Source organism: Nomia melanderi, chromosome 2 (assembly GCF_051020985.1).
Source record: "Nomia melanderi isolate GNS246 chromosome 2, iyNomMela1, whole genome shotgun sequence".
Taxonomy (NCBI): Eukaryota; Metazoa; Arthropoda; class Insecta; order Hymenoptera; family Halictidae; genus Nomia; species Nomia melanderi.
Genome location: NC_135000.1, coordinates 4,229,497 through 4,252,347, shown reverse-complemented (window position 1 = coordinate 4,252,347; position 22,851 = coordinate 4,229,497). Strand labels below are relative to the sequence as shown.

The 22,851-nt window shown below is 33.9% G+C and overlaps 1 protein-coding gene across 2 annotated transcripts in view; it reads right to left on the bottom strand.

Moving 5' to 3' along the window:
• The window catches only part of LOC116425847 (metabotropic glycine receptor), a 277,989-nt gene that overhangs the window by 172,205 nt on the left and 82,933 nt on the right, over positions 1 to 22,851 (bottom strand). For both annotated transcript variants that reach the window (XR_012997961.1, XM_031974063.2), the window contains exon 3: positions 120 to 243. Coding sequence is in view for 1 of the 2 variants with exons in the window: in XM_031974063.2 (XP_031829923.1) it covers positions 120 to 243 (124 nt within the window). In the remaining variant the exon portion in view is untranslated. The remainder of the gene's footprint in view (positions 1 to 119; positions 244 to 22,851) is intronic.

The following is a 22,851-nucleotide window of genomic DNA, read 5'->3' as shown; positions in this document are numbered from 1 at the left end:
CATTTATGTCTCTTTATTGGTCAATTAACGAACGATTCGTTAAAAGTTCGTTGTCAGGTACAGGGATGCTGTTTACCACAGGGAAAAGTATAAAAAAATGTTTGAAAAAGGTCGTTTACCTCGGTGGTTCGTTTTTTGCACTTGTCACTGGCTGCAAATATATTCAGCTGCGTGGATCCAGGTGGCAAGGGACACTGATCTATGTCCAATCTTCGTAGATCTATATCTATACCACTCGTCCCCCTGAAACAAGCAAAACATAATGTTCCAATATGAATTAATGAATAAAAAATATTAAAGATATTGACCTTATCGTTAAAAACATTAATTTAACGTTTCAGTAATTAAAACATGAGTAAAACGAACTGATAAAATGAAGCATGTTTTTAAATAATCTTTATATAACTATCTCATTGTTATAACTGGATAATATTTATATAACAAATTATGTCAAAAGAAGTAAATATTTTAAACAGATAGGTTTAACATTTAAGCAAATTCAGAGAACAAAACATAGATCGATATTGTAGTATCTAGAATATTTATTGTAGGATGAATGGTTTGTTGTGCGTGCGTAAGGGCGACCAGGTCGTATTGCGACGGACCGGCGCCGGGATGTTTGGAAAATAGTGTGACTGCGTTTAGAAAATCTCGGGTGGCTGAAAGAATGCGAGGAAGAGTGTCTGGAACTGAGCGACTGAACCTTGAGAAAAGCGTGTACGTGACTGCGTCAATTTTGACTATGGACGAAAGATGCGAGTGAGAAGGATGCAAGGGTGAGAAAGACAGAGCGAATGGGGGTGTGTGTTAAAAGCGAGTGGGAATGCGTGCGAGGAGGACATTTTGGTGAGAGACAGCGGAGAAGAACATTTTTGTACGTGATAGAGAGTCGTGTGTTGGCCTTCGTGGTATTAAGTTGTATTTTTAAGTGTTGTCCATATTGTTTCCTAATTCTCTTTTTACTGAAGATCCACCTTTTCAATATCTATAATAATAGTGGCCCCACTATAAAATTGGGGGCTCAGCCGGGATTACTATAATATAAACAAAAAAAATGTTATCGATTATAAAACAAAGAATAAATCTTTTGAAATCTGTCGCGCATTCTGAATATTTTTAACGGTTACTATTTTCCAACTGATGTTTTCCCTGTTCCCCTTTCAATCTCGGTTTAATTAAAAACATAGGAACAAAGGCGAAATAATTGAATTTTTCTGTACAAAAACAAACAGTAGTAATTTCTCGCAGAGAAATAACAAATTATAAATGCAACTTATAATTAAGAATCGTTAAAGAAAAATTGACGTTCTCCGTTAGAAATAAGAATTTATAATAAAATTCTCTACCAATAATACAGTTATTATTCCTTCAAAAGCCACAAATAATAACAGAATAATTTATACTAACTATATTAATCATGATTTCTATGTACTTATCATTTTCTAATCAATAAAACTCGTATTAGGTGATTAATTTTAATGGAGGAACTGGGAATTCGAATTTCGTTGATTGATAGCTATCAATGATCGATGGGAATTTATTGAATCATCGTGATGTCGACAATTGACTGACTGAATAGTTCATGTGACATTTCCGACAGGCAAATTAGATGAACAAACGTAACTTACTATCCGATCGCGGAGGAATGAGACGTCATTATGATGTGTTGAGGTAATTTCATGGAGCGACACGCACTAATGAGACCACTGACTCCACCGTTGTGGGAGGGGCTAGGGGGTGGGGAGGGGGTAGCATAATTAATTACATTCCGTCCGCACGAGATAGTATCAGTTTGAATCAGGCGTAGGAACCACGAGTCGATATTTCATCGAACATCGTAACAGCTTGGGAAAGCAATTTAATAAAACGCTATTGAAACTGAGACGAGATCATTTATCCGAGCCTAAGTCAAGTATGAACTAATTTTGATTAAAGACGTAGACGTAATTCAGGATCGATGAGCATGGGTCTCCTGTCAACTGCAGATGGTCTTGACTTCAACTTGGTTTAAAATCAATGTGAATTTCATACTGAGATGAGTTAGGTTTGGGTTTGTCTTTGTTTGATGTGTGATGTGTATTTGGATACAACTTAAATTTCGTTGGTATTGTTATGAGATTTAATTTTAACTTGAAATTGATTTATGATAATTTTAATATATAACATAGATGTAATTTAGATTAACTTAGTTTTAGGTTTGTCTTCGTTTAATGTGTGATATGTATTTGTATACAATGTTAAATTTCGTTGGTGTCGTTATGAGATTTAATTGTATGTTGAAATTGATCTAAGATAATTTTGTCATATATAAAATAGATATAATTTAGCTTAACATATTCAATTGAATCTTGATTTAAGATAGATCTAACATAGACCTGCTAAATCTAATTTAGATTCAGTTGAATCTCAACTTACATCGAATATATACTTTCAATTAATTTACCTTCGGTTTACGTTTGTCTTCGTTCGATGGACTTACTGATTCAATATACACTTAAATCTAATATAATACAAACTCAAACCTACACCACAACATCAAAATTCACTCAAAAACTCAATAGAACCCTATCTCAACATAGAATACACATAGTCACACATCAAACTCAAACAAACTCAAACAAACTCAAACAAACTCAAACAAACTCAAACCTCGAAATACTGTCAATCTCGACCACAAACTTAATGTACACTTAAGTCTAGTAATACAAACTTAAACTAAAATTCAATTCGAACACAAATATAATATAAAACAATACACTCTCATACAATACAAAACGCAACAAACATTTTGATGCAATATGTATTCAAATCGAAACTCAACCCTAAGCTACAATAGTCTATCTAACTCACATTAAAACAAGTGTCCCAGGAGTTCGCCACGAATTTAACTCCTCCTGACACCCTCAACACAAGCTCATCACTCGTAAAAGCGAGACTTAGCATCTAGCATTACCAGCCACGAACTTTTTCCCATTATCACCACAGTCCAAGCCACAATCATCATTGAAACACACCAAGCACCGGATCCACTATTAATGTAATCACCCCGGCCATTAACTCCTTAAAGGTACCATTAATGCTTTCATCAATAGCAGCTCCATGCGTACTGGCACCGCGACGAACGCTGCACTTCTCCCGCCATTACCACGTGCGACGGCACTATAACCGACCGTCCCGTCATTAGCAACGTGAACCATGCATCTTACAAAGGGACACAAATCGATCCGTCTACGCCGTGCGATTCCCTTGTCCTCTTGAACAGGTGCTCCGTTTCGGCCAGGTGTAGCACATGTACTTACATCTAATCATCGGCAATTACTGTACGCAAGACCGTTTGCTGTTGTGTAGCGATTTACCTTTAATGTTATTGATATTTTAGTTTAAAATGTAAAATATTCTAGTATTCGTAGTGTATGTTAGTATTGGAGTTACTAAACTGGTCAACATGTTGGTAGATTTATAGGTGTACATTATGTAATAATTATGTATTATGGTTTTAATTAGATATTATATGTTAGAGTTTGTAGCTCTTTATTGGTAGATTTATATCTATACATTATAGTTGATAGCCCTTTACTGATAGATTTGTCATTATATATTACAGTCGATAGCTCTTTTATTGGTAGATTTGTAGCTATATATTATATAGTTGGTAGCCCTTTTATTGGTAGATTTGTATCTATATGTTATAGTTGATAGCCCTTTACTGATAGATTTGTAATTATATATTATAGTCGATAGCTCTTTTATTGGTAGATTTGTAGCTATATATTATAGTTGGTAGCCCTTCTATTAGTAGATTTATATCTATGCAATATAGTTGATAGCCCTTTACTGACAGATTATTTATCTATGATTACTGAAGAGACGAAGGTGATATTTTCAAAGCATCATTGTAAAAATTTATGTATTTGTATTCGTGTTAAAATATAAATTAATTGGAAAAGTTGTATAACTGTTTGTAATAAGAAATATTCGTAAGTTGCATAGTAGTGCTAGTGTTGTAGAATCTTGTTGACAGATTACTTCGAATCGTTAATTTTTTCTCTGTGATGATGAATTATAAATGAATGAAATATTAAATAATTTTTATGAACTTACTGGTGAAACTTCTAATGTGCAATACAATTTAAAAGTATTTATTTTCCTACGATTGATTCCATTTCCCCAAGGGAAATATTTATTTTGAATTTTCATTCCAAGAAGCAATATACCAACTTCTATTTTTTAAATGAAACCTATCAAAAAGACGTTTCTAATTTATTATTGCAGTATTAGAGAAAGAACATTCATTGCTTTTTCATAGCTAATTCCAAACTCGCTCCACCTGACTTTTTCTCACTCCCAAAGGTGAAAAATTTCACGTCGAGGTAAGTAAGTATATACGGTCCGAGTAGAGAACTAAAACGGAAAACGAAGAGGAAGCACCTTTCAAAAGATGAGTTGCTGTGTGCAGTACCGCATCAGTCACCGGAAAGCATCCGAAGTAACCGTATAACTTCAACTTCAAGCGACAATTTTCACGAGTAACGACCCTGATATCCTCAAAAACCGACACAAACAAGTCAGCCCTCTGCACTCGAAATGTGTCTTTATAAAAATATAGAGAAATAAAACTTCATTTGAACAACAACAACAAATAAACAATTAATTATTATTCTGTTATTCATTACTCAAGTACTTCATTATTTACATAAAGATCCCTCATCCACTACTTACCGTTCGTTCATTAAAACAATAAACTACTACACTAGAAACCGTTTACTGCTCTTTTAAATTAATATCTTGCAACTTATTAACACATCATGTACCGTCTAATTTTCAGAAAACCGAGATCAACTTACATCACTGTACATACAAAAGCTCAGATATCAAATTGTTATGTAATATATTTAAAATCAACAATCAATTCGAATCAAATTTAATATCTTCTTCAATTCTATAGTAATTAGCAAAGCTCAACAGCTAAGTGTCTTTATATAAAAACGAGATTTCCCGTTACCAGTATGAAATGTATTAAAATACATCGATAGGAATGTTTCTAGGCGAAAGAGAAACATTATAAGGAAAAGTTCAGTTCGAAATTATCGTTGACAAAATAAGAACTCGATAAAATTGGAAAAAGAAATAAACGAAATGATGTTTAAAAAAAGCATGAAATCGTAATTGGGTCAAAAGGGACCCGACGTGCGTAACAGAGTTAACAAATATTTGTAACAAATTTTTCGTTCACGCTTCGTGCCGTTTGCAAGTTCCAATATTCCATTAATTCGGTAGTCGAAGGTTATTACGACAACAACAACAACAACAAGTATTCCACCGGAAGCCAATTATCGGGAATCGGGTCCGATTCGTAGAACGTTCGTGGCGGAACGACGGGATAATCGAGCCGGCAGGTGCGTTTTAAATCGCGACAATTATCCGACGGCAGGCGGAACCGGGGAGAAACGCGTACAATACGGTTTGAAAAAATGCCACCAGCACTGGGGGACAAAAATATTCCATATAAGTGTCACGACTAATGGAGGCCATGTAAATAGTTATCTTTTTATGTTACAGATGTATGTTGTATAGCGTGATTTAGAAAATTTTTAAGGGGGATACTGTGGAATAGAAAAATGTTTTTGATGTACTTGGAAATGTACGTGGTCATTTGGACATTTGGAAAGTTAGAGAATTAGAGAATTGGGGATTTATAAAATTAGAAAATTGGATATTTAGAAATTAGAATGTACGTGGTCATTGGAAGATTTGGAAAGTTGGAAAATTGGAAAATTGGAGATTTGTGAAGTTGGAGAAATAGACAGTTATACGATTAGAATATTAGGGCATTGTAAAATTAGAAAATTAGAGAAGCGGGAAATTTGAACAATTTTGGAATCTTGGAAACCTTGAAAAGGTTAAAAATTTGAAAATCCTGTAAATATTCAAAGTTTGAAAATCTTGGAACGCTTGATAATTTAAAAATATTGAAAATTTTAAAGATTTGAAAATGTTGATCACTTTAAAGTTTTGAAATATTGTCCTAATTTTCATAAAAACTTAGAAACGAATCACTCCAATTGCTCGGTAGTTTAACTGTTAAAACACAAGAAGGCGGAAGAGGAAAAGAAAAAACAATGTAAAAGTGTTGCGAGCGACGTCCCTATCTCAAAATTTCAAATGCAGACATACATAGCAAATGTGCGGATATTATCCAATTCAACATAAATAACTGAATAAAAATTTTCCATGGAATCAGTATATTCCGCACGTCTTTCTCTAGCTTCCTGTACGGCTGCTATTAACGGAGATCGGCCGGCGATAATGTCAAAGCAATTTCATTAGAAGCAGCCCGAACATTGCTCGGAGCCCTGTGAAAGGCCAGCTAGCACTGCTAATGGATGCTCAAGAAAATAAATTGCTCTTTTGTGCCGCAACTAGAACTCGCATCCTCTTTTTCTGCAAATGGGCTGGCGAGAAGAATTATTTCAGATTCGTTGATGACTCGACTGTCGAACTGACTGGTTGGTAATTAGAAGATATTTCGATGGAAAAATATGAGAGGAAATAATTGAAAATTGTTGTGAAGGTTTTTTGATAATTTTGGAAGTATTTGTAAATTAACTCTTTAAAATAAATTGTGATTATTTCTAATTTGGAATACTTAACGTTAGAAAATAATGTGAACATATGTTTTTTAACATTTATGTGAATATATTCAATGAATAAAATAAACGTTGTATTCATGACAAGCTTGGATAATGGCTGAGCAGGAACCGACTACAAACATAATGGAAATAAACAAACTTTGTTTTTAAAATAATGTTGAGTAAGTGTTGATATGATATCGACACTACATACCGAGTGCAATGTTTAAACACAGCAAACACTCTATATCTGGGTGAACAAAATATATCTTTCCATTTGTCAAAAATTGGGAACCAATCAATTTTTATAAAAATTCACTTTCACTTCATTACCTTGTGATTCCGATGAGTTATTTATATATACAGTGTATAAAAGAAAAAAATTAACATAATACAAGTTCTAAATAGCAGAAAATTCTATTTACCCTTTTTAATTCGATAAATATTCATTTCTCCTGATAAAAATGAATTTTATCTACAGATTACCTAAGTGTTCGATATTAGGTACCATTTTTTCAAATCGCTGTTTTCGACTTTACTTACATTTTTTAGTCGTTCGGAGGCATTCAAATTTCCGCATTGCTATCAATCAGTGTACGAATATTTATTAATTTTCAAGTTTCATCGAAAAAATGCACATCTCTACTTTTAACAAGCTTTTCCAATCAGATATTCCATATCAGGTGCCATTTTTCCAAATCACTGTTTCCGACTTTTCTACCATGATCCGAAGACATTTCAATTTTTGCATTATTATCAATCACTGTATGAATTTATTAATTTCTTCGTGTTTAGAATTCAAACTTCATCGAAAAAAAATGCATATCTCTCTTTTTAGCAAACTTTTCAAATCAGACGTTCCATATCAGGTGCCATTATCCTACCACTCAAAAGAATTGAAAAAATTTGACGATTTTAATGAGATCGAGCCATTTCACGCAGAATTACCATATATTCCGCTCACTTTGTATATTCCCCGACTATGAAATTGAGAATTTCGGAATTTGTTTCGTTAAATGGCACCACTGTGCACCGCACCTTTCCCGTCCGCGGTTTCCGCGAGCCGGGATTCCCCGCGGAAGAAACGAAGAGGGAATAATGGCACATCCGCGACGATAACATCATAAATCTCGTCAATTTGATGTATACGCCGTCGTAAAAACGGCGTGGACGGACGCGACGGGCCGACTGCCCTCCTCCGACGCTCTCGAATTCGATTTACGACGGCGCATCCGATCCTTTGTCGCCGGCGATCGATGATTTACGATTTAATCGGCTCGTCCAGCTTCGACGTATCGTCGCGTTCATTGTTGAGCAGCGAATGCTTATGCATCGTTCGATAAAATGCGATGAAATACAGGAGTGGCGCGATTTATGGCGGCGATAAATCGAGCTTCAGCCACGGACGTGCGTAAGAAAGGGAGCTTGTTTGATTTGAATCGTTGAGGAGGATCAGTAACACAACAGAAGGGATCTTTCGTTACGATTCAGCTAGAGAAACGTAAAGTTGTGACTAAAAATTATTTTATGGATAATTGGATTGGATAATTACAGTGATTTTGTTGATAATTATTGAAAATTATTTTTTACTCAGTTGATTTTGAAATAATTCTATTAATAGTTATACGGAGCTACTTTTCGATTATTTAATTTTGAGTAATTTCGTTAATGATTATTCGAAGGTACTTTTTGATTACTTAATTTTTAATAATTCCGTTAATAATTACTCGTAGGTACTTTTTGATTACTTAATTTTTAATAATTCCGTTAATAATTATTCGAAGGTACTTTTTTATTACTTAATTTTGAGTGATTCTATTAATAATTATTCGAAGGTACTTTTTGATTATATAATTTTGAGTGATTCTATTAATAATTATTCGAAGGTACTTTTTGATTGTATAATTTTGAATAATTTTGCTATTAATTATTCAAAGGTACCTTTCGATTACTTAATGTTGAATAATTTCGTTAATAATTATTCGAAGCTACTTTTTGATTACTTCATATTAAGTAACGTTGTTAATAATCACTCAAAGGTACTTTTTACTTAGTTAAATAACTTCACTATATTTTTAATACAAAACGCAACTTTGAATAAGTACTATACAAAATATATAAAATTAAATATATAAACTATGAAAATAATTTCGCTAATTATCATACAACTATAATACATTTCGACAGCCATCCAGAGTATATTCCCCGATAAAGAGGAAAAAATGAAATGATAAATTACTATATGGAATGTGGATGCGAATATATAATTGCATCAGTTTAGGAAAAATTCCGGGTGATCCCCGGAATTTCTGCCGGAGGGGCCGTTTAACGGCTGTCCGGGCCGCCGATAAAGGAAAAAAGGAAAAGTTACTCCGCTCGAGGGGGAATTGAATTCGATAAATTCCTGGCCCACACGCGGAACGGTGATCAAGAAGAAGCGGAATAATGGAGAAGCCGTTTAAGTGACGAGCAGCATCCGAACGGATCCGTTTGGTGAATGTAAACCACTCGATTCCACCGGCTGTTGCACGAATTGGACTGAAACGAACGGAACACCGAGCTGCACCGCCATTTCGTTTGTAGCCTGGCCTTTAATTATTCCGCGTTCCTCCGTTAATAGAGGCAAGTTACAGGAACGGTTCATCGGCGAATTATTCGAAAACAGGGAAAACCGCTCGATCTGTGTTTTTGTCCTTTTCAATTTTCTAACGTCTCGAACACGTGTCCTTCGAGAGCAATCGAAGTACAGTGAATATTGGATAATTGCAACACTCGACGGGAATGGAAGTTTGTAATTAGTGAGAGAATCGAATCTCCGATTTTTCAAGAAATTTGGAATTGAAGAAATTATGAAACTGTGTAAGTAGAATAAGTCAAGACTAATACATTGCAGCTTTTTTGCGCTCGAATTTTATTTTAAAGGGTGAGACCAACCCTCGGGAAAAATGCAAATTTCTCAAAAAATTGGAAATTTCGAAGGATATAAAACTTTGTGTGTAAATAGAGTAAATTGAGCCTAATGCATTGCAATTTTTGGCGGTTGAATTTTATTTTAAAGGGTGAGACCACCTCTCGGGAAAAATGCAAATTTTTCCAAAAATTTTTAATTGGAAATTCTAAAAATTATGAAACTTTGTGTGTAAGTAGAGTGATTCAAGTATAATACATTGCAATTTTTTTCCTGTCGAATTTTGCCTTGAAGGGGTGAAACCACCCTTAGGAAAAAATGCAAATTTTTCTTTCGCATGGATTATCTTGCGAAAAGTAAGAGATAGTAAAACGAAGTTTAAACAAAAAGTATATTTAACTGTAACGTCTAGAAAATTGGAAAATGAAATTTTTCAAAATTTTAATTTCGAAAATGATTGATTTGAAAATTTTATTTTATAATTTTATAGACGTGAGAGAACAACGTACTTTTTCTTGGGTATTTTTTTGAAATTTTGATGTTTAATTGGGTTCTGCATTTTAGATTGTAACTGAGCTATTAATGTTTCTTTTTGTGTTTCCATTCTTTTAAATTTGACAAATTTTCAGAGACATATCGCTATAACTTTTTTGAAGTTACTTTTTTATTTTAGAAAGAATGTTATATTTTCAATGATTCTAAACTATTAGAAAATAAAAAAAAATTGATTGCATTATTTTAAATTGCTCAGATTCTGAGTCGTGTTATTGCATCTTTTGCGATCAGTAGTTTATTTTGAAAAGAGAATCGAGATTGTAGGGATTATTACGCGAGTTTCGAACACATGAAGTTGAAACATGTTAGAATAATTAACACGTTTGTCGGATGTTTTAAATTAAAAGTTCTGAACTAGTAACTTCCATTTTGTTATAATGCTCTAATTAACTGTTATTCGAGAAACTTTGGAGTAACTAATATGTTCGTTGAAAGTTCTAATTTTACTATGGAACTGTAACTACATGGTATTATGTTTCATATTTTACCACATCTATGTTAAAACATTATACAGAATTTATATAAGAAATAATATGATATTCCAGAATATTCGTACTGTTAAATTAATAGCTCATATATTTTATATTTCTTTAGAAAGAACTGCGAAACATTTAACAACTATCTTTACATTTATAACACAAATATATTATTTATAATACAAATCTCACTATTTTACAAAATTCCAAATTTTTTCATTTAAAATACCAGTTTATATATACTATTATTTATAATATATATTCTTATTCATATTATATTATGTCATCCCATAAATAACGTTTGTTATATTCCTTTTATTTTCAAAAACAAGGATAAACAAAACTTTCTTAAAGTAATTATAATGTATAGATAGACAATACATAAATCATGAATATTTTAAATTAAAAACAGTTTCATTTATCTTTATTTGTAAAAATGAAAGAAATATATAAAACAGCATTACTCATGGTATGTCCCAGTATTATATAATATATTATTATTCACATTCGAATATATTACACATTACATATTAATTTCCAAAATAATATTAATTACAATACTAATGAAATATTCCATAGCGATATTTCAAAGTCACATTTCCAAAACCAATTCGTCGAAACGGACAGAATTCTTCCACGAACAAATTGAACGTCTCCGTTAACGTGATGTACGAATAAAAAGCAAATAGAATAGTTTAAACAAATTGCGAGGGCAAGAACCGATAACGAAGAACACGATGCAAAGGCTTCTTCCGAATACGTGAATCGATAGAGGCGTCGAACTGCGGTGAACATGGTAAACCAGGGGCTACAGCGAACGGGCATCAAGTATGTTAATTCGCGTCGTTCAGGCAAACCGCCAATCGCCGCGCGAATCATTAAACTCCACCGATAATGGCCGGGGTAACACTTACCTGCCCGTGAAATGCGAGCAGCGAAATTTGACGCGGTCCGTGCTCCCTACGTTTCGGAATTCGATCCAATATTACTTCATCAGAACTCGCGAACTCTTCACTACCAGGCATCCCCGATAAACGGGGATAACGACGAGAATACTTGGATAATTGTACGACTTTGAACTTTTTTTATATTCATTTGGAATATTGCAGAACATTGGAATAGGAATGTAAAGACGAATCAGTCGATTTTAATTATTGTTGCATTCTTTCGTCATTGGTAATAGTAATTTTATAGTCTTTGATTACTGTTGTTCATAATTATATATATTTTGATATTTAATTAATATTGTACAATATATTTTGAAATGTTTATCTTATTCAATGAAAATGAAAAAACAAAGAAACTAGATCATTTAATTTTAATTATTGTTGTATTCTTTCGTCATTGGTAATAGTAATTTTATAGTCTTTGATTACTGTTGTTCATAATTATATATATTTTGATATTTAATTAATATTGTACAATACTTTGAAATGTGAGCTTTGTTCGATGGAAATGTGAACGTAAAGACGAATCAGTTGATTTTAATTATTGTTGTATTTTTTTGTTATTGGTAATAGTAATTTTATATTCTTTGTACTACTGCTTCTCATAATTATATATATTTTGAAATTTAATTAATATTGTACAATATATTTTGAAATGTTTATCTTATTCAATGAAAATGAAAAAACAAAGAAACTAGATTATTTAATTTTAATTATTGTTGTATTCTCTATATTAATATTTAATTAAGATTATATAATACTGTTCGAAATGCTCCTTTATTAAAAATAAATGCAAACTTAATCTCAAATCATCTAACTTCATTTATTATTACATTCCATTATAATTTATAATAATAATTATATATCCTTAATTACTTGATCCTGCTATCTATTCATTTATTACAACAGTAATAATTAATTTATAACAATACTTCTAGGATTATTTCTTATTTTCACAAACAGAGTTCAAGAAAATTGAAATCCTCACCGCGAATTCAGTTTCTTCTGAACGCCAGTGTCATTTGCATACAGACTCTCACGGATTCTACACGTAAATGGCGGCGGCCCATTACGGCGCCGTTTTAACGGAGAACCGCATGGATTCCTTACGTTCATTAGAATCCGTTGATTAAAGCACCGAGGATTTCCCTGTACCCTTTCGGGTACTTTTTGGTCTCTCGGAACGCTAGTTTTGCGGGTTTCTTTTCAGAGGAGACCAATCCGATGGTACACTTAAGGGAACGTAGCTTGCGAGTAAAGTGGAGCATTAATCGGCAAGCGACGTCCTTTGGAACAGGCAATTAAAGAGGGAACGAAGGAAAGAGAAAGTGTGAGAGAAGCAGGAGAAGATTCGAGGGGAAGACAGAAAGAAAGAAAAGAAAGGAAAAGGAGACAGAGAAAGGTGAGGAGGGAGAAAAAAGGACGAGATATGACAGAGAAGAGAAAGATAAGAGAGCAATACGAAAGAACAGAATAAGAAATAAGAGTAAAAGAGATGAGAGAGGAATAAAAAAGAAAAGTAAATAAAAAATAATGGAAAAGTAAACGATAAGTGTGGAAGAGAAGAAAAAGATGGGAATAAAAACGAAGAGATTAGAATAAGAAATCAGAGGAAAGAAGAGACAAGAAGGGAATAAGAATCAAGAGATCAGAATAAGAAATAAGAGGAAAGAAGAGATAAGAAGGGAATAAGGTTTAAGAAATCAGAATAAGAAATAACAGAAAAGAAAAGATAAGAAGAGAATAAGAAAGGAAAGAGCAAGATAAGAAGGGAATAAAAAGAAAGAAAGAGAAAGATAAGAAAGGAATAAGTGAGAAAAGAAAGCAAGTAGAAAGATAAGACGAGGCAAAGAAAGAAAAACGAGAGGGAGAGAGAGAGAGAAAAATATACCAGTTGAAAAAGAAAGTAGAACTAAACAATGAGAAACAATAAAGTTACATTTCTAAATTCTAACAACACTTTGAATTCTTGCAGACTACTAGCTTCAAGTCCATAGACTCTCATATCATACAATTATTCAATTTCATCTATCACAGCTTATCCTCCAGTACCTACAAATCCTCAGATCCCTCCACTTCGACCCTAACCTCATCTTTCCACGTTCAAATTCGAATTACTTTCGAATCAATATCACTACTCATATACGTAATCTCAAATCAAAATTGACATTAGATTTTTGGAGTGAGTCAGTTTCACTCATATTGAATTTTATAAACATTATTTGGTAAATGTTTGAGTCGATTTCTAATTGAGCAATTAGACAATTAGAGGAGTAGACATCTTCAAACTTCTAATTTAACCAAGGTCCAAACCAGCCAATGTCAATTCTCCTAAGAACTATAAAACAAACTGCACAATAAATATCTATAAATAAATCCAAACAAACAAACCTCAACCAATAATCCCACTCCACAAACCAAACCTTTCAAACTTCTAATTTCAACGATCCAAACGAACCAATATCAACTCTCCTAACAACCATAAATCAAACTACACAATAAATATCTATAAATCAATCCAAACAAACCAATATCGATTTTCCTAAGAATTATCAAACAAACTACACAATGAATATCTATAAATAAATTCCAACAAACAAACCTTAACCAATAGTCCTACTCCGCAAACGAAAACAAAGAAAAGCCCACAGTTCGATGATCTTATTGTTATCTATAACGATAATTTAAATGTTTTTCAATTCGTCCATCCTCCATCCCGAACGCAGGAAAAGCAAAACAATCTCGGCGCTTAACGGAAACACTGACGAACAAGCATAAACAGTACCCAAGCAGTTTCCGCGGATTCCCTCGCAGCCACGTACCAGACAAAGCGTTTTCGCGAGCGACGGCCGCGAAAAGGGACCGCTTCTATCGATTTCACGCTCCGATTACGTTAGCGACAGTTGCCGATTTTCCCACGGCTTTTCCCAGAATCGCGTAAGCCAACTGAGGCAATCGTAGCGACTCGATAAAAAGGGCAGCCTAAGCTTCTCTGCCTCTCTCTCTCTCTCTCTCTCTCTCTCTCTCTCTCTCTCTTTCTGTGTGTCTATATCTTCGTCAGTCCGTGAGAATCCGTTCGCCTCGCGGATCCCCTTGTCGTGAAATTCGTCGAGATTCCAGTTTCCACTCCGGTTCCCTGGCTTCCCCTGCTAGGAGCATGCTTTTATTAATTCCGAGCGTCAGGAACACTTTCAACGGCAGATTTACCCGCTGGACAGACGAACACACACGTTCTGTCGCGTGACGACTTCGTTTTTGTTAATCCACGAATTCTGGAGAAAATTGAGTGCGAGTACTGTAGGGCTGATGTTGGGTATAATAATAAGTAATATGTTATGGCTGATTCATATGTTTGCGGTGTTTTTATTGGTAGATTGATAAATGAGGTATTGAATGGTTTGTGTAGTTGGGTGTGTTGGTTTGAGGAAGTTTGGGGATGAATATGCTATTGGTCGAATAGAATTTCGGTAAGGATTTTGATTTAGTGATTGTGACGTTTATAGTGGTAGATTAGTAAATTAGATATAGGTGGTTTGTATATTCGGGTATGTTGGTTTGAGGAGGTTTGGGGATGACTGTCGTATTAGGTAGTTGGGTAACAATATAAGAATAGTAGCATATTTCTAAGAAAGTGTGTTGAAACCATGAACACACTGAATTGAACTAAATTAAACCAATCTAAAAAAATCGCATGTATATAATATACCTCTAACGGAAATGTAATTGTTGAATTAAACTGAAATATGAAAGGGTTAATTCTTCACTGGTAGCTTATGAATTAAGCACTGAGGTATCAGTCGCTCGGGAGCTAATACTGAGGTTAAGTCAATTTTGTTATATTCTAGAATAATATTCTATTGTTACAGAATCTATCCTTGGAAAAAAGACTTTACATACTTTACATTCATGATATATACTCTATAAAATATATAATAATAATAATAGTAATAAATATTAAGGCAGTCATCTGAAATACGATTGTAATATAATCGTAAAGCAAAGGAGTAGCGAGTCCGTTACAGTCGTCACGTTTAATTTCACTGCGAGCTCAGTTTTACGGGGACGCGATAAAAGCTCGCCGGCCAATAAACCAGCAGGGCGAATGATCTCCAAGGCGGCTCGCGCAATTTCATCGACCATACCACCCGCCATATGCATTCTCAGCGCGGAATCTTCCTCGTGACCGTCATGACATCGTGTTTTACGAACACTGAAGATATCACTGCGTTCATAAACCCATCGAGGAAAACCATTCTCGAGCATCACCACGTTTCTTATTTTTGCTTTAATTCAATGATCTGTTGTAATTGTGTGGTATTAATGGTACTTTCAATATGTTTTATTTTTAAAAAACACGGGAATAGATAATTGAATAAAATACAAATAAATAGAAATGATATAGCTCGCAGTGTACAGGTCTTTTCTCTTCTCTGGTCAACGCAACTCTCTCAAAATCTCTCACCATCCGCACTTAAAAACCCTTCTCTCCCCCATAAGCATTCTTCTTACTCACACTTCCAACAAATTCTCAGACGCACCCCACTCTCACCACCACGCACTCATCATCCTCGCCTACGTATCCTTTGGAAAATACCCACCAACCCTTGGACCTGGTCTCCGTGAGTTCCTTTCTCTTTTATGACCCTTGGAACACTCGCTGTCCCACTGTCTTAAACCTACGATACTACAATTGATATACTAATGGTTAAATGCATATTTATCACTCTCGTGACGCCTAACAGTTAATAATTACGAGTTTCTTAATTATTAATGTTTGTTTTCTTAGATCCTTTAACACTGAAACTACCGAGCAGTTAAATTGACTTCTTGGAATTCCTCTATGGGAACTCCGATATTGTATCTATTGAGATTTTAATTGATTTACAATTCAGTCTGCGTAATGATAAATCAGTTTCTTTGATAATTGCTCAGAGAAACGGCGGTTATCTTTCTAATAATTGCAAAACGAGAAGTTCATTGAGAATTTAAGTATTTAATGAAAAAATTAAAGTCAAATTGAATTTTTCAGTTTTAATTTACTCAATTGTTGAGCAACAACGATAACTAAAGTTATACATTGCTAAGTCCTTCCTTTTAAGATTGTTATGTAAAAGACAATTATTTATTTTCAATACACCATCCCCTTCAGCACTGACGTTGACAGGTCTAACTCACATTAATTTGTATTGTAAATGACTGGTTTCGATATTTTTGTTTCACAATTATTGATGTCTTTAAAGCATCGAATGTTCGAAATGATCCTGAAAATAAATAGTTTCGTTTGAATATTACAATGAATGTCTGAAGTAACTGAAAATAATCTATTGTTACAGTTTTTATAAGGATTACATATTAATTGCATTAAATGCTCGGCAGTACTTGTGTTAAGCATCTATTGTTACGACACATTAATGAAGCGTTGATTATAGATTGAAAATTTGCAGGTTCCAATGCGATTTGATTTTTCGAAATTCCTCAAAGCTCCCGTTAATTGGTTTGCGTAACACAGTCTGGTACAGGAAGCCCCGTCCAAAGGTTGAAGGGACTGAGGTCGACTGAGTTACTTGCGGTGTCGAGGGCCTGAGAGAATTTCAAGAGAAAACCGGGTAATTCGGCCTTCCGCTTGGCCACCGAAGTTCGGACGCAGTTCATCAGGAAAAGAGAACTGCGGGGAGACATGTAAATACACTGACCCCTTATGCCCGGACCGCTTTTGTTCCATTTTCCCTTGGAATTAAGTACTTTGCCGACGTAAATCGTTTAAAATCACAACGTCACGCAGTTCTACGATACAAGCTCAAACGATTTTGTAGTAAACAGTTTTTCCGTACGACGTACCGTTTCCGAGAAAAAAAGGATCGATTTGTGTGGTCGCGTCGTTTTTGGAACCGCCATGACAGTGCCAGTAGTCATCGACGCGCAGCAAACATTTGAAGCGATGTACCTCGGAAGTGAATCGTCGCACGAAAAAATTACACTATATATTTTCTCTTCAATTTTTCTGGAGGAATCCGAAACTGTGTTGAAAATCTATTTACAAAGCCTGGTTACCGAGTTATTTGCAAAGAAGCGATGGAAAACGGAAGGAAATTTGACATTTCTCTGTTACATTCCTCTCCAAAGTATTTGCTCCAACTCGAACGCGAAAAATGCTCAGTTTCGCATATAATTAATGCAAAACTCCGCGACATTCCACCGTGTTCGATACTGTTTTCATGCTAGCGGCTATTCAGAAGGAAAGAACCACAAGAATTTCCGACGCGCCAGAAGGTAGCGGACCGCAAAATGTTGGGCGAGTTATGATGAAATTATCGGCCGCTCGACAGGCAACTTTTTAATTAAATGGAATCGGCCAGGGCATGGGGAAAAAGTGCACAATGCCGACGAATTGAAGTACGAGGAGAAGTTAGCCTCGTGAGAGCCCACTCTCACGGGGGGAAATATTTTCGCGACATACAGCGGCTCGTGTCGCGGGAATCTCGCAAGTTTCGCGACGCGACTTTTAATCTGCTCTCGAAACTCCGCCGACTGCTAGTCGGAATTCACCGAATACAATTTTCTTCGGCTGTTCAAAGGAAACGTCTATTCATTACATCGGATCAAATTTATCCAGCTGACATACGAATTAATTCCGTTTCACTTAACAAACGTATTTTATTTATTGACACGTTCACTGCCACGAGAATTTCGAGCGTTTTGTTATAGTAAGATTTATTCCTTTATAACAGAGGAAAATAGTATTAAATATAATTATTAACGTTTTTAGTATTACAGTATTCATATTACACTGTTATCTAGCTTCTCGTGCTACTAAATATTTTGATTCAATATCAATCTTCTTATTGTAATTGTTTTCAAGCAATTTGAAAGATCCGGTCACCGGTGACCACCATGGCAGTCAACGTGTTAACACTAGAACTACCAGTCAAAATGACTGGTTCCCATTGTGTTGTTGCAGAATTATTGGTATCTTTACCGTTTGAGTCCCACGGGTTTTTGCAAAAACGGTCGAAAAATGCCAGGCGCGCTCCAGCTTCTTTCCTTTCAATTTAGAAACTGAATTACGCGTTTCTATTTTTACAAAAACAAACTTTAAATAGTGCGATCGTTATATTTTTCCCGTCTTAGGCGAGTAATAACAGAAATAAAAATGAACAATTAGAAGGAAGAGAAATAAATAAGCTTCATCTGATTCTACGAACCGATAGACTGGCAGTTTTTTCGAATATTCGAAATGATTTTGAAAATAAATAGTTTCATTTGAATACTATAATAATTGTCTGTAACCCGAAGTAATCTATTGTTACAGTTTTTATAGGGATTAAATATCAATCGTATTAAATGCTTGATAGTTTTAGTGTTAAATTATAATTAAAGAAGTACTGCATATGTAATATATTAATCATAGTAAAAAGTATTTAATTAATATATGAAAATGATATAAATATAATAACGAAATTTATATTAATTATTAACTGCACTAGATTGCACCAAATTCTAGTTTGTTCATATTTTTGGAGTATTAACCCACTGTACTCGAAATATTTTCTATCAAAGATGCCTAACACACATTCTGATGAAATATAGTAAATGTTTCTTGAAACTAACTCAACGAGAAATCGTGCATAAATTAAAGGAGGAGGCTGTTTTGTTTTAATATTTCACATATTAATATTCAATGTAACGAAACTTAATATTAAATATTATACTTCAGTAATTTGCTGTATAAAGTGCAAAGGGTTAATGTGGAACGTTTAACACGTTGAGTGCCATGAAGTCATATACGTGACCCCCAGTCAAATCGAATTACTACAGTTCACTCAATAAAACGACGATTATTCGAAAACATTTCTACATTATAAACAATGCTACTTTGACATTCAGCTAGATAAACGCGCAGTAACAATAATGCAATTCAATCAGACGATTAAATATTCTACTCTTTCCATTTCGAGTATTTCGAAACCGTGCAGCAATCAACGTGTTAATTGCTGAAATAAATAAATAACTACAATAACAATCGTACAAGTTTCAATGTTTACAGTAGCCAAGGATTCAGTAAATAGTACAACATTCTTGATCAGCAACGTATTCATTATTATTGCACACGAATTGTTCAGTGCTCGACGCTCGAACAATGGCTGTTAAATAATGCAGAAACTTTTTCATCCAACAGTCGAACGTTTGTCGCGATAATATCTCTGCCGCGTCGATCAACGCGAAATTGTTCACTTTTTTTTTTAACTTATTCAAACCCTTTGACGATCTCTTTGACACAATACCGCGTGCAATTCTTTGTCCGAGCGTTCGCAGACGATAAAACGTAGTTATATTAATCTCGCGCGGATTGTATTTACAATAGTTGCGTCTCGTTTTCTCTTTTTTTTTCTGCTCGCAGCGTTCTCTCTTTGATACTTTGTCCGCGGACGAGGGACAAAATGGCGCGACGTTTTGCCGCGTAACCGGAGAGGATAATGGCCGAGTGAAATTATTTTGCGAAATTGTTACGAGAGTCGTTAACATGTTTGTCGTGCGCAACATTCATTCCGCAGTAATAAAACATCACGAGGGAGAAATATGGACAAGCTTTTCTCTGTCCTCAGGATTATGTGTGGACGCCGGGAATAATGGAGATCGCGCAACTGATTGAATTAAATACTTTCTGCCTGCGGGGCTTGCTTTTAATGTTTTGAAAATTTAACTGCCTTTCTTCGCGGAGCTTTTAGGAACATCGTGACCCGTTGCGGGTGATAATAGGTTTTCCCCGGTGTTTTTAATACTCGTATGTCGTTTAAGCGTTCATTTTGTGATGTATAGTGTGTGTTGCGTTGTACTGTACAATGAGTATTCTGTATTCAACTATGTATTGTACTATGTAGTATAATATACTTGTATGTTTCAGTTCTTGTATGATAATATGCATGATATAAATAATTATTTAAATATCATGTGTTATATTATAATGTACAGTGAATATTCTATATTGAACCAGAAATTGTACTGTATAATGTACTATACTTTATGCTGTATATTTTAATGTTTGTACAATAATATGAATAATAAAATAAATAATTATTGAAATATCGTGTGTTATATTATAATGTACAATGAATATTCTATATTGAACCATAAATTGTACTGTATAAAGTACTATACTTTATGCTGTATATTTTAATGTTTGTACAATAATATGAATAATAAAATAAATAATTATTGAAATATCGTGTGTTATATTATAATGTACAATGAATATTCTATATTGAACCAGAAATTGTACTGTATAAAGTACTATACTTTATGCTGTATATTTTAATGTTTGTACAATAATATAAATAATAAAATAAATAATTATTTAAATATCATGTGTTATATTATAATATACAATGAATATTCTATATTGAACTAGATATTGTATTGTATAATGTACTATACTTTATGTTGTATATTTTAATGTTTGTACAATAATATAAATAATAAAATAAATAATTATTGAAATATAGTGTATTATATTATAATATACAATGAATATTCTATATTGAACTAGATATTGTATTGTATAATGTACTATACTTTATGCTGGGTACTTTAGTCCTTGTATGATAATATACATGATAAAATAAATAATTATTTAAATATCATGTGTTGTGTTATAATATACATTGAATATTCTGTATTGAATTAGATATTATACTGTACAGTGTGCTATACTGTATGCTGTATACTTTAGTCTTCGTACAATAATATGAATAGTAAAATAAATAATTATTTAAATATCGTATGTTGCATTGTATTATACACTGAAGCAATAATTATACTGTATAATGTACTATACTATATAATCTACTATACCTTACACTGTATACTGTAGACTCTAAAACAAACTGCACTACATATTGTCTGCTATACTACACTGTACACTAAATGTGATATTAAATAATGTTAAATATATTATTATTATATTATTATATTATTCAACACTGTATATCATATATCTCATGTATATTACGTCCTACTATATTCTATAATAAATATTATATTAAATAAAACATCGATGACCTTAAACCAATAAGAAAATCAAGTAACAAAAAGGACACCCGGTATATACATTCACACAGTAAGAAAAATCTAACGGAACTCCACTTATCTTTTACTCTAATTCCTGTTTAATGAGTATATTGCACAATATCCACTTTGATGCTCGTATATACCATGTGCTCCGCAAGAATGATCGAATATTCATTTTTCCATTTGGAAACCGCGATTAACGCGTCCAGACCGGAAGATCACGGGCCAGATAAACGATTTTATCGCGACTCAGCGTCGACGGTCCCAGTTTTCCCCTGGCCCAGGATCGACTTTCTAATCGTATCTATTGACAGACATCCATTTTACAAGCACGATAAAATTTTAAGCCGATAAGCTGGCAATGCCCGATAACGATTGACGCGTACGCCAGTCCGCTTTACCGATCAGTCGACGACACCCGTGAAATCAGGCAGCGCGGAATACCTGTCCGCTGCGACTCGGTGAAACGTGTACGTTCTACTGTCCATAAATACTTGACCACTCGGTGCAATCGGATCGAAAGGTTTACACTCTCTTTGTAATGGAAATGCTCGTAAGTAGAACTGACGTGTGATCGACATGTAGAAATATTAGGCTACGTTGCACGTTGAACATTTTACTGGCAAGCAGAAAATGGTTATTTGCTTGATACGTATGTACAGGGTGTTTCGCGAGTAATGGAACTGTAGAATTCACGTGTGATTGATGTGTAAAAGTATTAGGCTGTGTTGCAGACTCAAAATTTTACTCACAAGCGGGGAATGTTTATTTACTGCATAGGTATATATAGGGTGTTTTGAAAGTAATGGAAGTGTAGAATTGACGTGTGATTGACGTGTAAAATAAATATACTTTAAGAGTAAAATGTTTAATATTATAAGAAATATATTTTTACTGACAAGCAGAAAATGTTTATTCATTTTATAGGTACATATGGGGTGACTGGAAAGTAATGAAAGTGTAGAATTCACGTGTGATCGATAAGCACGAGTATGGAACTACGTTGCATGTTAAAAATTTGTCTGAGAAATAGAAGAAGGTTCTGGGATACACTGTTCATCTATATAGGATGTTTCGAAAGTAGGGAGAGTGTTTGTAAGCGGAATGAACGTATGATTGAGATGCAGGAGTATTATATTGGGTAGCACCGAAAGTAGGCAGGAGAAGATTCTAGAATTTTTATTCATCTATATAGGGTGTTGCTAGAGTAATAGTGCAACCCGATGCAGAAGCAAGTGAAAAATGTACAGTGACATTGTGGAATATCTATT